This window comes from Entelurus aequoreus, linkage group LG23, assembly GCF_033978785.1.
Source record: "Entelurus aequoreus isolate RoL-2023_Sb linkage group LG23, RoL_Eaeq_v1.1, whole genome shotgun sequence".
In the NCBI taxonomy this organism is placed as follows: domain Eukaryota; kingdom Metazoa; phylum Chordata; class Actinopteri; order Syngnathiformes; family Syngnathidae; genus Entelurus; species Entelurus aequoreus.
The window spans coordinates 4,317,994-4,331,892 of NC_084753.1; the positions used below are offsets into that span (position 1 = coordinate 4,317,994).

The 13,899-nt window shown below is 39.8% G+C and overlaps 1 protein-coding gene across 1 annotated transcript in view; it reads right to left on the reverse strand.

Annotated features, from left to right (window-relative positions):
- lpgat1 (lysophosphatidylglycerol acyltransferase 1) overlaps nucleotides 1–13,899 on the reverse strand; it is a 126,880-nt gene that overhangs the window by 78,425 nt on the left and 34,556 nt on the right. Inside the window, exon 3 of the mRNA XM_062033995.1 lies at nucleotides 268–386. Coding sequence (XP_061889979.1) covers nucleotides 268–386 — 119 coding nt within the window. The remainder of the gene's footprint in view (nucleotides 1–267; nucleotides 387–13,899) is intronic.

Below are 13,899 nucleotides of genomic sequence, written 5' to 3' on the forward strand. Positions count from 1 at the left end.
CACCTGGTATGCTCAATTAAAAACATATGCACTGCCATATTAAAGAAAAGAAATGTGCCATTGCATTGGAATAAAAACCAGAACAAAACACTAATATAAAAAGTAAACAGGCAGTGTGGTAGACCCATTAAGAAGAATATATCGCTACAGCCAAAACTATAATATGGCCTTAATAAATCTGATGGTATCATCTGCAGCAAACATTTTATGAACACCGAGGGTTCCCTTTGAAAGGTCACCCACAGGTAAACACATCCCTCCTCTTACCGTGCCCTTGTCTTGCAGGCACATCATGAGCGTGCACACATCTCCCGTGGATTGATGGTTGACAATGACCATGGCTTCGTCTTCAGAGATGGGCCGCACATCATCACCCCACTCCGTTACTGCAACGCAAACAAGACAAATAGAATATGTTGTATCACTAGGGATGATGTTTGATAAGAAATTATCGAGTTCGAGCCTATTATCGAATCCGCTTATCGAACAGATTCCTTATCGATTCTCTTATCGAATCCAGATAGGTTGTTGTATATGGAAAAAAACACAATATTTGGTTTAACAAAAGCTCACTTTTATTTTATAAGAAAAAAATTAAATAAAATAAATAAATATAAACTGTTACCCCCCTAAAAAAATAAAATACATAAATATTGACTGTTGTTACCCAAAGTATATTAAGTGTGATTTTTCCGAAAAACAAATATATACAGTAACACAAAAACAACTTTTCTCTGTGATCACTATAGGTGTATAAAAAATAATATAGTGTTAAATAAAATCAGTCCTTTGGGCACAAAACTGAAAATAATACAGCTCTCCAAAAAGTGCACTTCTGCTGCTATTGGAACATACTAACTACACACACAGGCAGACAGCTAACAAACAATCCAAGACGTCTAATAAAGTTCCAAAGCAGATTAATCCATTTAGGCTCTTTATTGTTGTTTTTTACTATAGTGGTCTCGATAACCGGTACCGGTTTTCAAAAAGGGATTCGAGTCCGAGGACTCGGTTCTTTTCTTATCGAACAACCGGGAAAACCGGTTTCGAGCATCATCCCTATGTATCACATGGTCTATCTTTCATATATGGCAAGGGAGCAGCAACTCTTCACAACTATCAATATCCATTTATTCTCGGAGTGATATTTGCCCAACCGAAGCAGTATATTCGATATATCGCCCAGCCCTAGAATAAATATTACATTTCAACAATTATGTCAACGAAGATTTGTGTCAGCCTGCGACACAGTCATTTTGATAGTAGGCTAATATACACTACCGTTCAAAAGTTTGGGGTCACCCAAACAATTTTGTGGAATAGCCTTCATTTCTAAGAACAAGAATAGACTGTCGAGTTTCAGATGAAAGTTCTCTTTTTCTGGCCATTTTGAGCGTTTAATTGACCCCACAAATGTGATGCTCCAGAAACTCAATCTGCTCAAAGGCAGGTCAGTTTTGTAGCTTCTGTAACGAGCTAAACTGTTTTCAGATGTGCGAACATGATTGCACAAGGGTTTTCTAATCATCAATTAGCCTTCTGAGCCAATGAGCAAACACATTGTACCATTAGAACACTGGAGTGATAGTTGCTGGAAATGGGCCTCTATACACCTATGTAGATATTGCACCAAAAACCAGACATTTGCAGCTAGAATAGTCATTTACCACATTAGCAATGTATAGAGAGTATTTCTTTAAAGTTAAGACTAGTTTAAAGTTATCTTCATTGAAAAGTACAGAGTTTTTCCTTCAAAAATAAGGACATTTCAATGTGACCCCAAACTTTTGAACGGTAGTGTAGCTAATATAGACACATATCATGTGTTGACTTCATTATATCACTTATAGAAAACTTTAAATTTTTTGCGGCTCCAGACAGATTTTTTTTGTATTTTCGGTTCAATCTGGCTCTTTCAACATTTTGGGTTGCCGAATCCCTGTCTTAAAGCAATGGCAACAGCTACTAGTAGTAATGCTCGTCACAAACAATTCTAGTTTGCTGTCTAAAAGGAAATTGTATTCAAAAGCTTAATTCAACAAAATGAGAGGTAGTTTAGTGAGGGACTGGGAAATAACAAACAGATTTGATTAGTTGCTTCAGAGACTGACACAGGGAAAAAGGTTTTGTGTAGTTGCATGTCAAACAATCCATTATTAAGACTTCCCTCTCTGGTGAGTACATAACAAGAGCCGTTTATTGTTCATGTGGTAAAAATAATACAATTAGAGACCAGTGCGCGCCGTCACCAACAAGAGCTACCAAGAAAACAAGCATTATTAACTTCCAAGTGCTCCCTTGTGACAGAGAAAAAGCTTTCAACATGACAATGAGCAGCATGTATTAGCACCTACAGGACCAAATCTGAAGTGGCCTTTGCCCCGCGTTCCTGATTTACATTGTCAAGCATGCATCTATTCAGCGCTACTTTACAAACCAATCACATGTGCGTGATTGCCGACCGGATGCACAAGAGCTGCGACAAAAGGGGATATGTGGTTCGTGTCTGACGAGGATGGCAAACAATAGCCCTCACGGGGGAAAACGCAGAGCCATTTGCAATTTAAAGCACACACTTCAACAGCCACCGAGAACCGCGGAGATGCGCTAAAAGCCTGAGGGGAGAAGGCATCCAGGTGACCTCGGACAATCACGTGCAGGGAAGGGAGGGAATCCCCACAGTCATAGGCGGGTCAGCGAAAAGTTGTGTGTGATGCAAATCTCGCAGCGGCCAAAGAGGGGAAGGTGAAGTTTGGATTACTGCAAGAAAGAAAAAAACGCACCTCTGCTTTTTTTTTTCTCTCTAAAGAGGAAATAAATCTCACATTTAATCTGGTAAGAAAGAAGAACAAAGCATGACAAGACGGCGACAAAATAATAGAGACATACACTATATTGCCAAAAGTATTTGGCCACCCATCCAAATGATGAGAATCAGGTGTCCTAATCACTTGGCCCGGTGTATAAAATCAAGCACTTAGGCATGGAGACTGCTTCTACAAACATGTGTGAAAGAATGGGCCGCTCTCAGTGATTTCCAGCGTGGAACTGTCATACGATGCAACAAATACAGTCGTGAAATTTTTTCGCTCCTAAATATTCCTAAGTAAACTTTATTATAAGAAAAGTCAAGAGTTTGGGAACAACAGCAAGTCAGCCACCAAGTGGTAGGCCACGTGAACTGACAGAGAGGGGTCAGCGTAGGGCTGGGCGATATGGCCTTTTATTAATATCTGGATATTTTTAGGCCATGTCACGATACACGATATATATCTGGATATTTTGCCTTAGCCTTGAATGAACACTTGATGCATATAATCACAGCAGTATGATGATTCTATGTGTCTACATTAAAACATTCTTCTTCATACTGCATTAATATATGCTCATTTTAAACTTTCTTGCAGGGAGGGAAATCACAACTAAGTCAATTGAGCAAAAGTGTATTTATTAAACAGTTATTAAGCAGTGGCACAAACATTCATGTCATTTCCAAACAGAAAGTGCAAGATTGTCAGAGACATTTTAAAACAAGCTATGAGTGCACTTTTGTGCATGATGTCACTAAGATGACATATCAAAACAACACTAAATTAAAGTGCACTTTTTGTACAGAATGCCACTACAATAGTTAAAAACAAATAAAGTGCACTTTTGTGCATGATGTCACTAAGAGGACATTTCAAAACAACACTAATTTAAAGTGCACTTTTTGTGCAGAACGCCACTACAATAGTTAAAAACAAATAAAGTGCACTTTTGTGCATGATGTCACACAAGATATTTCAAAAACTGTCAAATAAAAATGAGCTGTATAATAGGAAATCAAATAGTGTATGTCCTTCACTATGTGGTAGGTTCCTGCGGACGTTATCTCCTTCTGTTGTTGATTTTTTTTTCATACGGTGTTGATGTGGAAATTGTTGCTTCTGCATTTTGTGGGTGTGGCACCGGCCGGAGATGTTGATATGCAGAGTTTCAAGCGCTCGTCATTCTCTAGCGGGTGACTTTTCAAATGATGCTACACGTTAGCAGTAGGTGCTACTTTTTGTAGCAACACTTTTGCCGCATGATTGTACAACATATTCCCACTTGAAGCCAAACCACCGCCAGACGATGGACCCCCTGCTGTTTTTCTTGGGAATTCATTCTTCCTTCATTTGTTACCAGATTCGCACCTTCTTTCTCTCGTATTACCACTCGCAACGCACCGTTAGCACCACAGCTAATGTTACCCATGTAGCTACCCCTCTGCTCGGGGAGGGCGTGTGACGTTGCACACGTGACGTATGTAAGAAGGTGCGCTTGTTTTAAGTCCCTGTGAGAAGGAGAGACAAGAAAGAGTGGGAAGAGCCTGTAGTGTAATGCCCGCAGCTAAAAGCAAATGTGTTAGAACAGACCTGGGCATTCTGCGGCCCGCGGGCCGCATCCGGCCCTTTGTGCGTCCCTGTCCGGCCCGCGTGAGGCCAATTATAAATTACAAAATAAATTTAAAAAAGTATCTATGTCGAGTGTGCAATACAACGGTGCTGCTTTTGTTTTGAAAATCGTTATTTGTATTACTTCCGTGTGGACGTATGCGTGATTGTGAGTGAATGTGAACAACTGCAATTACAAAATAAAGTTGAAAAAACATCTATGTCCTGCGCGCAATACAACTGTGCTGCTTTTATTTTGAAAAGTATTATTTATGGGCGTGTGTCCGTGTGTAACCTGCGAGTGAAGGTGCACATGCAGCGACAAGTGATGCACGGTTTACACCCGAGACGCCAAAAAGAGAAAAGTTGATGAGGAATGCCGTGTTTTCAACAACACATGAACTGCAAAGCAACGTTCCCTCGAAGGTGCGTGCCTGCGCATTTGCGCACTGCTCAAGCGTCTGCTGCGCGCAGCAAGTATATGCCGCGCACCAAATGAAATCCCATCTGAATTATAAACAAAATAAACATATTTATTCTATGGAATTTTGCAATGCAACTTTGAGTGACAGTGACAACAAGCGGCCCTAATGGTGTTCGTCAACACCGTTCAATTGAACACCGTTCAATTATTGTAACGTCTATCGAGATGCTTCGAGGACAGGAATTATATCGATCACTTTATTGAACAAAACTGTTTATATTCGGACATAACCACACCAAAAACATGAGTAAAACAATTCAATCTCGAAAAACTAGTCATTTTCTGCTGTACAAACCAGGCCAAAACCAACTTGTCATCTGTCACCAACACGCATAGCACTAAACCACTGGTGCGTTTAAGGCCACACAAAAAGTCGGACAACTCAAACACCACACAAAGTTACACTATGACTCCTCAGTCATACGTGTGCTTATTTTACTGTCATTTATTATTAATGTTAATTTATATATATTAGTCATGGAATGCTGTTACACACACTATGTTGAAGTATTACTATTATTATTATTATTATTTATCTTACGGTATATATCAAAAATAATATTGAGCAAAATTTAATTGAAATATTGTCGATGTGGCCCTCCAGCAGTGCTCGGGTAGCTCATGCGGCCCCCGGTAAAAATTAATTGCCCACCCCTGTGTTAGAACGTATACTCCAATATCACTATATAGTCATTTTCTATATTGCACAGAGACAAACCCGCGATATATCGAGTATATCGATATATCGCCCAGCCCTAGGTCAGCGGATGCTGAAGCGCATAGTGCAAAGACTTTCTGCACAGTCAGTTGCTACAGAGCTCCAAACTTCATGTGACCTTCCAATTAGCCCACGTACAGTACGCAGGGAGCTTCATGGAATGGGTTTCCATGGCCGAGCTGCTGCATCTGAGCCATACATCACCAAGTCCAATGCAAAGCGTGGGATGCAGTGGTGTAAAACATGTCTCCACTGGACTCTGGCGCAGTGGAGACGCCTTCTCTGGACTGACGAATCACGCTTTTCCATCTGGCAATCTGATGGACCAGTCTGGGTTTGGAGGTTGCCGGTAGAATGCTACATTACGGACTGCATTGTGCCCAGTGTGAAATTTGGTGGAGGAGGAATTTGATTGATTGATTGAGACTTTTATTAGTAGGTTGCACAGTGAAGTACATATTCCGTACAATTGACCACTAAATGGTAACACCCGAATAATTTTTTCAACTTGTTTAAGTCGGGGTCCACTTAAATTGATTCATGATACAGATATATACTATCATCATAATACAGTCATCACACAAGATAATCACAATGAATTATTTACATTATTTACAATCAGGGGTGTGGAGGGGGGGGGGGGTAGGATATGGACATCAAGTAGTGGACATAGAGAGAGAGAGAGAGAGAGAGAGAGAGAGAGAGAGAGAGAGAGAGAGAGAGAGAGAGAGAGAGAGAGATCGGAAGGCATAAGAAAAAGTATCTGCATTTGATTGTTTACATTTGATTATTAGCAATCCGGGGAGGGTGTTAGTTTAGGGTTGTAGCTGCCTGGAGGTGAACTTTTTATTGCGGTTTTGAAGGAGGATAGAGATGCCCTTTCTTTTATACCTGTTGGGAGCGCATTCCACATTGATGTGGCATAGAAAGAGAATGAGTTAAGACCTTTGTTAGTTCGGAATCTGGGTTTAACGTGGTTAGTGGAGCACCCCCTGGTGTTGTGGTTATGGCGGTCACTTACGTTAAGGAAGTAGTTTGACATGTACTTCGGTATCAGGGAGGTGTAGCGGATTTTATAGACTAGGCTCAGTGCAAGTTGTTTAACTATGTCCTCCACCTTGAGCCAGCCCACTTTAGAGAAGTGGGTAGGAGTGAGGTGGGATCTGGGGTGGAGGTCTAGCAGTAACCTGACTAGCTTGTTCTGAGATGTTTGGAGTTTAGATTTGAGGGTTTTGGAGGTGCTAGGGTACCAGGAGGTGAATTATGGTGTGGGGTTGGTTTTTCAGGAGTTGGGTTTGGCCCCTTAGTTCCAGTGAAAGGAACTTTGAATGCTCCAGGATACCAAAACATTTTGAACTTCAAGTTCACATGTGAGTAAAGATAGGTGGCCAAATACTTTTGGCAATATAGTGTATTTGGAGCAGCGGTGTCAGTAAAAAGGCAACATTTGTACTTGTAATCAGGAGTAATGCATTGTATTTCAGTAGGGTTGTACGGTATACCGGTATTGGTATAGTACCATGATACTAATGAATCATATTCGGTACTGTAAAAAACACATTATTGTCTGAGCAGTAAAGCACACAACACCCATTTTTTCCTCATTCACAAAAAGCTAATTTCAACACTCATAAAAATAATATGGCTTTTAATAAGCCAGAACAATATTTGTAGATTCTACCAAGAAAGTAGATGTTGTCTATTTTATTAAACAAAGCTTGATTTAGAGATGTCAGTGTGTGTGTAAGTACTTTTTGAGCACTGTCAAGAATATCGTGGTCATTTTGGTCAGAATGACCGTGATATGAAATTTTCATATCATTACATACTTGGCATAACAGAGAATAACCAGCTAAGAATAGCAAACAGTCGGGCGTTCTGTGGTTTCAGAAGGCACCGAATCTAAAAGAATGCTCGCCACATAGGCATGTTGCCAGAGTACACACTTATCTACCATAGTCAAACGTGCTGTGCACGATCACATCTGTAACCCTGAAATGATGCAATGTTACAGCAGACGTCAGCAGCCAAAGGAGGAGCCTTACATACACACACATGAATTAAAGATGCATCAATAATAGATTTATAATTGGAATTGTAGCCACTGAATCGCAATCGAATTGCGAGGTAATTCCCTTCCTATCAACCGCTCATTAATATTGGTTGTTAACGTTTGAATGGTTTTCCTTGGTATAGGGCGGTCTTTTTTTAATTTTTTTTACTTCCAAATAATACAGAGGGAAACCACAGAATATAAACCACACTGAATGCATTATTTGGAACAAGACGCACTGATAAACAGCAATGAAACTGTATGATTAATATCCCTAAACTTGTGTGAATGGTTTGTTACACACTAAATGGTGGGAATCTTTGGGCACCTCACAATTATTATTTATGTATCTTTAATTACAATATTTATAATATTAATATGTTGTACATTATATATCATAAATGTGGCCATTTTATCCACTCGACACGTTCAATACTAGAGGTGGGAATCTTTGGGCACCTCACAATTCTAGAGGCTACGATTAGATTATAATGCGATTATTTATACGTTTTTAATTATTATATTATTATTATTATTTTACATTAAATTAATATTATTAATAATATATTCTCCTTTGACGTATGCTGTATAGTGTCATTTTAGGTTTTATTTGTTAGTGCTGTGAGCACTAACAAATAAATAAATAATTTCATTTTGATTTAATTATGTGCCTTCTAAAACCACAAAATATTCAGACACTTTGGCCCCAAAGACGTGTGTTGTCTATCTACTCATTCATATCCATGGCCTAAAGCAGTGTTTTTCAACCACTGTGCCGCGGCACACTAGTGTACCGTGAGATACTGTCTGGTGTGCCGTGGGAGATGATGTCATTTCACCTAATTGGGTTAAAAATATTTTTTGCTCACCAGTAATTATAATCCGCAAATAATGTGCCGTTGTTGAGTGTCGGTGCTGTCTAGAGCGCAGAGTAACCGTGTAATACTCTTCCATATCAGTAGGTGGCAGCAGGTAGCTAATTGCTTTGTGGATGTCAGGAACATGTTTTGTCTTGATCACAATATGCAGACGACAGCGGGAGGCAGTGTGCAGGTAAAAAGGTATCTAATGCTTAAACCAAAATAAACAAAAGGTGTGTGCCGCTAAGAAAAGGCATTCAAGCTTAGGGATGGCTATGCAAAACCAAACTAAAACTGAACTGGCTGCAAAGTAAACAAAATCAATCATCAATCAATCAATGTTTATTTATATAGCCCTAAATCGCAAGTGTCTCAAAGAGCTGCACAAGCCAGAACAACATCCGCGGTACAGAGCCCACATAAGGGCGAGGAAAAACTCACAACCCAGTGGGACGTCGATGTGAATGACTATGAGAAACCTTGGAGAGGACCGCATATGTGGGTAACCCCCCCCCCCCCCCCCCTCTAGGGAAGACCGGATGCAAAAAACGTCGAGTGGGTCTGACATAATATTGTGAAAGTCCAGTCCATAGTCCATAGTAGAAAACAGAATGCTGGACGACCGCAAAGACTTACAGCGTGTGGAGCAGCAGACGGCGTCCACAAAGTACATCCCGTACATGACATGACAATCAACAACAAAATAGGAAAGACTACACACAGGAAAACACCAAAAAACTCAAAATAAGAGACAGCGTGATGTGACAGGTGGTGACAGTACACTTACCGTACTTAGAAACGAGCTATAGTAATGCATGGTTGGTTATGGTTTGTATTTATATCCAAAAATTGCGAGAACTACTTTTAACTATCAATATCGGCTGCTGAGTTTAATTTTTTTATGTTTTCCGCTAGTGGTGTGCCTCAGGATTTTTCCAATTTTTCCAAATGTGCCTTGGCTCGAAAAAGGTTGAAAAACACTGCAATAGGGTACCTATTCCCAGTATTTGGGAATCGATAACTGTACTCAACAGTATCAATTTTCCGTGCTTTTGTTTGTGTTCAAATGTGTTGATAAATGTTGTTTATTCATAAATCTTGTTTTATTATTTAACATTTAACACTGAGCTGTGCTGAATAATTAGGTCTTGTTTTTTTACACTCCTGTGTCACATTTACAAGTTTTATATAGACTTTGCATGCAGTTGCAATTCCAAGACATTAGATGGCAGTAGTGTATAAACTACGGAGGTTGCTCTGTATGAATATTGTCTCTCTTCTGATTTAATAATTTACTTGCTAATTTCCTCTTCTTCTGGTTACTCTCTACTGTAACGTGGTTCTACTAGCTTTATGTTAAAGGTTACAAAGTATTTATTCTTTCCTTGTTTCACTACTTCACATTCACGCTGGTTTAGCGTTGTGGCTAGCGTAGCTTGTCCTTGCCACCTCCCTCATCCGTGTGTCCGCGCTAACCCAGCGATCTTAAAAGAATGGCAGCTAATGGTCCTCTCATGGTTGGTTAGAACTAAACCTAGAACTAATGTTTACAGAACATTAGCAATAATGCTGCATTTTCGAACCGTCTGTAAAACGTTCACATATAATCGATATTTGAACATTTGTCCATCAATTCAGAATCTTGATGCTTCTGAGGTGCAATCATTTTTTCCCCCTGTACAGCTGTCAGGTACCAGGAGTAGTACCTGCTTTTGTCAGTAGAAAAGCATCAACAGCCAGTAGAGACTTGCAGGTTTAATCGGTGTTGTGTTTCAGAAAAATTTCGGTTTTATACGTACCTCGGTTTAGAGGTCACAGTTCGGTTCATTTTCGGTACAGTAAGAAAACAGCAAAATATACATTTTTGGGTTATTTATTTACCAAATTTGCAAAATCTTCCACCAAAAATATTTTTCTTAGTGGAATATTTGATTTGAAGTAATGGGAACCTTGGATAGGTCAATAATTCATAATAACATTGATTTTGATTCAATATTATGTTTTGAGCAATGACCGTTTGAAAGAAAAAAAAAAAACAGCTTTGTTTTATTAGTCAACATTGCAACTTTTTGTAATTTACATTTAACCTTTAAGCTTTTTTATTTCACTTTTGTTATGTTTTTGTTTATTTTAATAGTATTTTTAGAATGTGCCGTGGGCCTTTAAAACATTAGCTGTGGGCCGCAAATGGCCTCCGGGGCACACCTTTGACACCCCTGCTATAGATAATAAAAAATGTAATCTGCTAAATCTATGAATAAAAAGCAGAGCCTGGCGACGCATGCGCGTTTATCATAACTAGCGCGCACAATTTGTTTTGTTTTTAACCCCTTCTTAACCCTGAACGTACATTGAAAATACATGCAACCCTAACTCAAAATGCTGGACATTTGAGGCATTTAAGAAACTCCGCCCTGACAGCTCCGCATAAGAGGACATGTCCGGTGAAAAGAGGACGTATGGTCAGTCTATCCTAGCCTGTTAGCTGCTAGCATGCCGTGTGTTGTGCCTCGGTGTCTATTGTTTACACAACGGGCGTTACGCTACTTAATATGTCCGTGTGGAAACTCGTTCGGTACACCTCCGAACCGAACCGGAACTCTCTGTACCGAAACGGTTCAATACAAATACACGTACCGTTACACCCCTAGTTTCAGCCAGTCGATCCCAAAAAGTCCAAGGAGTTTAAATGTGAGGTGCAAAATGAGATGGAGGGAGAAGAGGAACAATCCCTGAGATCCTACTTTGGGGAAAATGACACATCTGTGAAAATTGGCGTGAGCTGTGTGTGTACACTGTGAAGGCGATGTCATTTCACAAGGAAGCATGCTCTGCCGCGCCTCGTCGTCGCCGGAGACAAGTATTAATGATATCACAGAGATGGGTCATCTGTCAGATGGAATACATTAGGGAAATCGTCTTCTAGATATGACACAGTTAGCATAGCAGGGTGACAACCGCGCTGCAGGCGGAGCGTCTAATCCGATGCTGGTGGTCAGTTAAACCCACCTTGCCGACATCGACTCTTCTAATTAATCTCTTGTCACCCCAGTTGAGGCACGTCTCGCGAGCCAAAGAATGAGGGCCAATTTGTCATTTATATATTTAAATCTTCAGAGCTGAAGACTGAATATCATTACAGGTAAGCTGGCCTGCAACAAAGTGTCAACATCTTCATCTTGTGAGCAGTGTTCTCCAAAATAAACCTGCTTTCAACGTTATTTTAGGAGAGCAAGGAAAGGCCTCTAGCAGAAGAATGGATCACGACACCTACTATGTTATAATTATGATGGCTGAGATGTTTTTCCAAAGACAAACAGACTGAGCACAGTTCTACCAGTTTCTCCCCGCTGACTTCCGTTGCCGTGCTGCTCTGTTAAATTTGCCCAGAACACCTCTTACCATTTCACACAGCAAAGTGGGGCATCACCGTAACTGTGTGAACTTTCACACAGAATCACACAACCCTGCATTCACAAAAGTACTGGTCTGACAGCAACAATTTAACAAGTTGACTTCTTGAAGTCTACCAAAAATAACCTTTTATTATCACCCCATAAGGGACAAGCGGTAGAAAATGGATGGATGGATATTCCCGTATTTTTCGGACCATAAGGCGCACTTAAAATCCTTTCATTTTCTCAAAAATCGACAGTGCGCCTTATAACCTGGTGCGCCTAATGTACGGAATAATTCTGGTTGTGCTTACCAACCTCAAAGCAATTTTATTTTGTACATGGTGTAATGATAAGCGTGACCAGTAGATGGTAGTCACACATACAGTACCGTTCAAAAGTTTGGGGTCACCCAAACAATTTTGTGGAATAGCCTTCATTTCTAAGAACAAGAATAGACTGTCGAGTTTCAGAGGAAAGTTCTCTTTTTCTGGCCATTTTGAGCGTTTAATTGACCCCACAAATGTGATGCTCCAGAAACTCAATCTGCTCAAAGGAAGGTCAGTTTTGTAGCTTCTGTAACGAGCTAAACTGTTTTCAGATGTGTGAACATGATTGCACAAGGGTTTTCTAATCCTCAATTAGCCTTCTGAGCCAATGAGCAAACACATTGTTCCATTAGAACACTGGAGTGATAGTTGCTGGAAATGGGCCTCTATACACCTATGTAGATATTGCACCAAAAAACAGACATTTGCAGCTAGAATAGTCATTTACCACATTAGCAATGTATAGAGTGTATTTTTTTAAAGTTAAGACTAGTTTAAACTTCTCTTCATTGAAAAGTACAGTGCTTTTCCTTCAAAAATAAGGACATTTCAACGTGACCCCAAACTTTTGAACGGTAGTGTATGAGATACATGTAGACTGCAATATGACGCCAGTTAGGGCTGAGCTGATATATTTCAAGATATTACAGTTTCTCTTCTCACTCCATGCAGAGAATCCACAGCAAGACAGAAAGACGGCGCAACCAGACTTGGTGGTTGATACTGTTACGTGATTGGCTGTTAGCGTGTCCCTCCCATTGCTCAGTGACATGTCCTGTTCCTTGTTTTACTGGGTTCCCAGAGCGCCGGTGACTTCATGAAACGCATCTTGCTTCATAATTTCTGTTTTCTTCCGAATAAAAAAATGTAAATATATATTGAATATAGGGCTGGGCGATATATCGAATATACTCGATATATCGTGGGTTTGTCTCTGTACGATATAGAAAATGACTTTATCTTGATACTGGAGTATACGTTCTCACGCAGTTGCTTTTAGCTGCGGGCATTACACTACATGCATTTCCCACTATTTGTTGTCTCTCCTTTTCACAGAGAGATAAAACAAGCGCACCTTGTCACGTACGTCACATACTGTCGCGCGTGCAACGTCATACGCAGGGCAGAGAGGTAGAAATAATTCCCAAGAAAAACAGCACAGAGTCCATCGTCTGGCGGTGGTTTGGCTTCAAGAGGGAAGATGTTGAACAGACAACCGTAATATGTCAAGTATGCGGCAAAAGCGTTGCTACAAAAAGTAGCACCACCACTAATTTGTAGCATCTAGGGCTGCAACTAACGATTAATTTGATCATCTATTAATCTGTCGATTATTACTTCGATTAATAATCAGATAAAAGAGACAAACTACATTTCTATCCTTTCCAGTATTCTATTGAAAAAAACAGCATACTGGCACCATACTTATTTTGATTATTGTTTCTCAGCTGTTTGTACATGTTGCAGTTTATAAATAAACGTTTATAAAAAAAAAAAAATAATAATAATAATTTAAAAAAAATTAAAAATAATAAAATTGCCTCTGCGCATGCGCATAGCATAGATCCAACGAATCGATGACTAAATGAATCGCCAACTATCGATTTTAATCGATTTAATCGATTAGTTGTTACAGCCC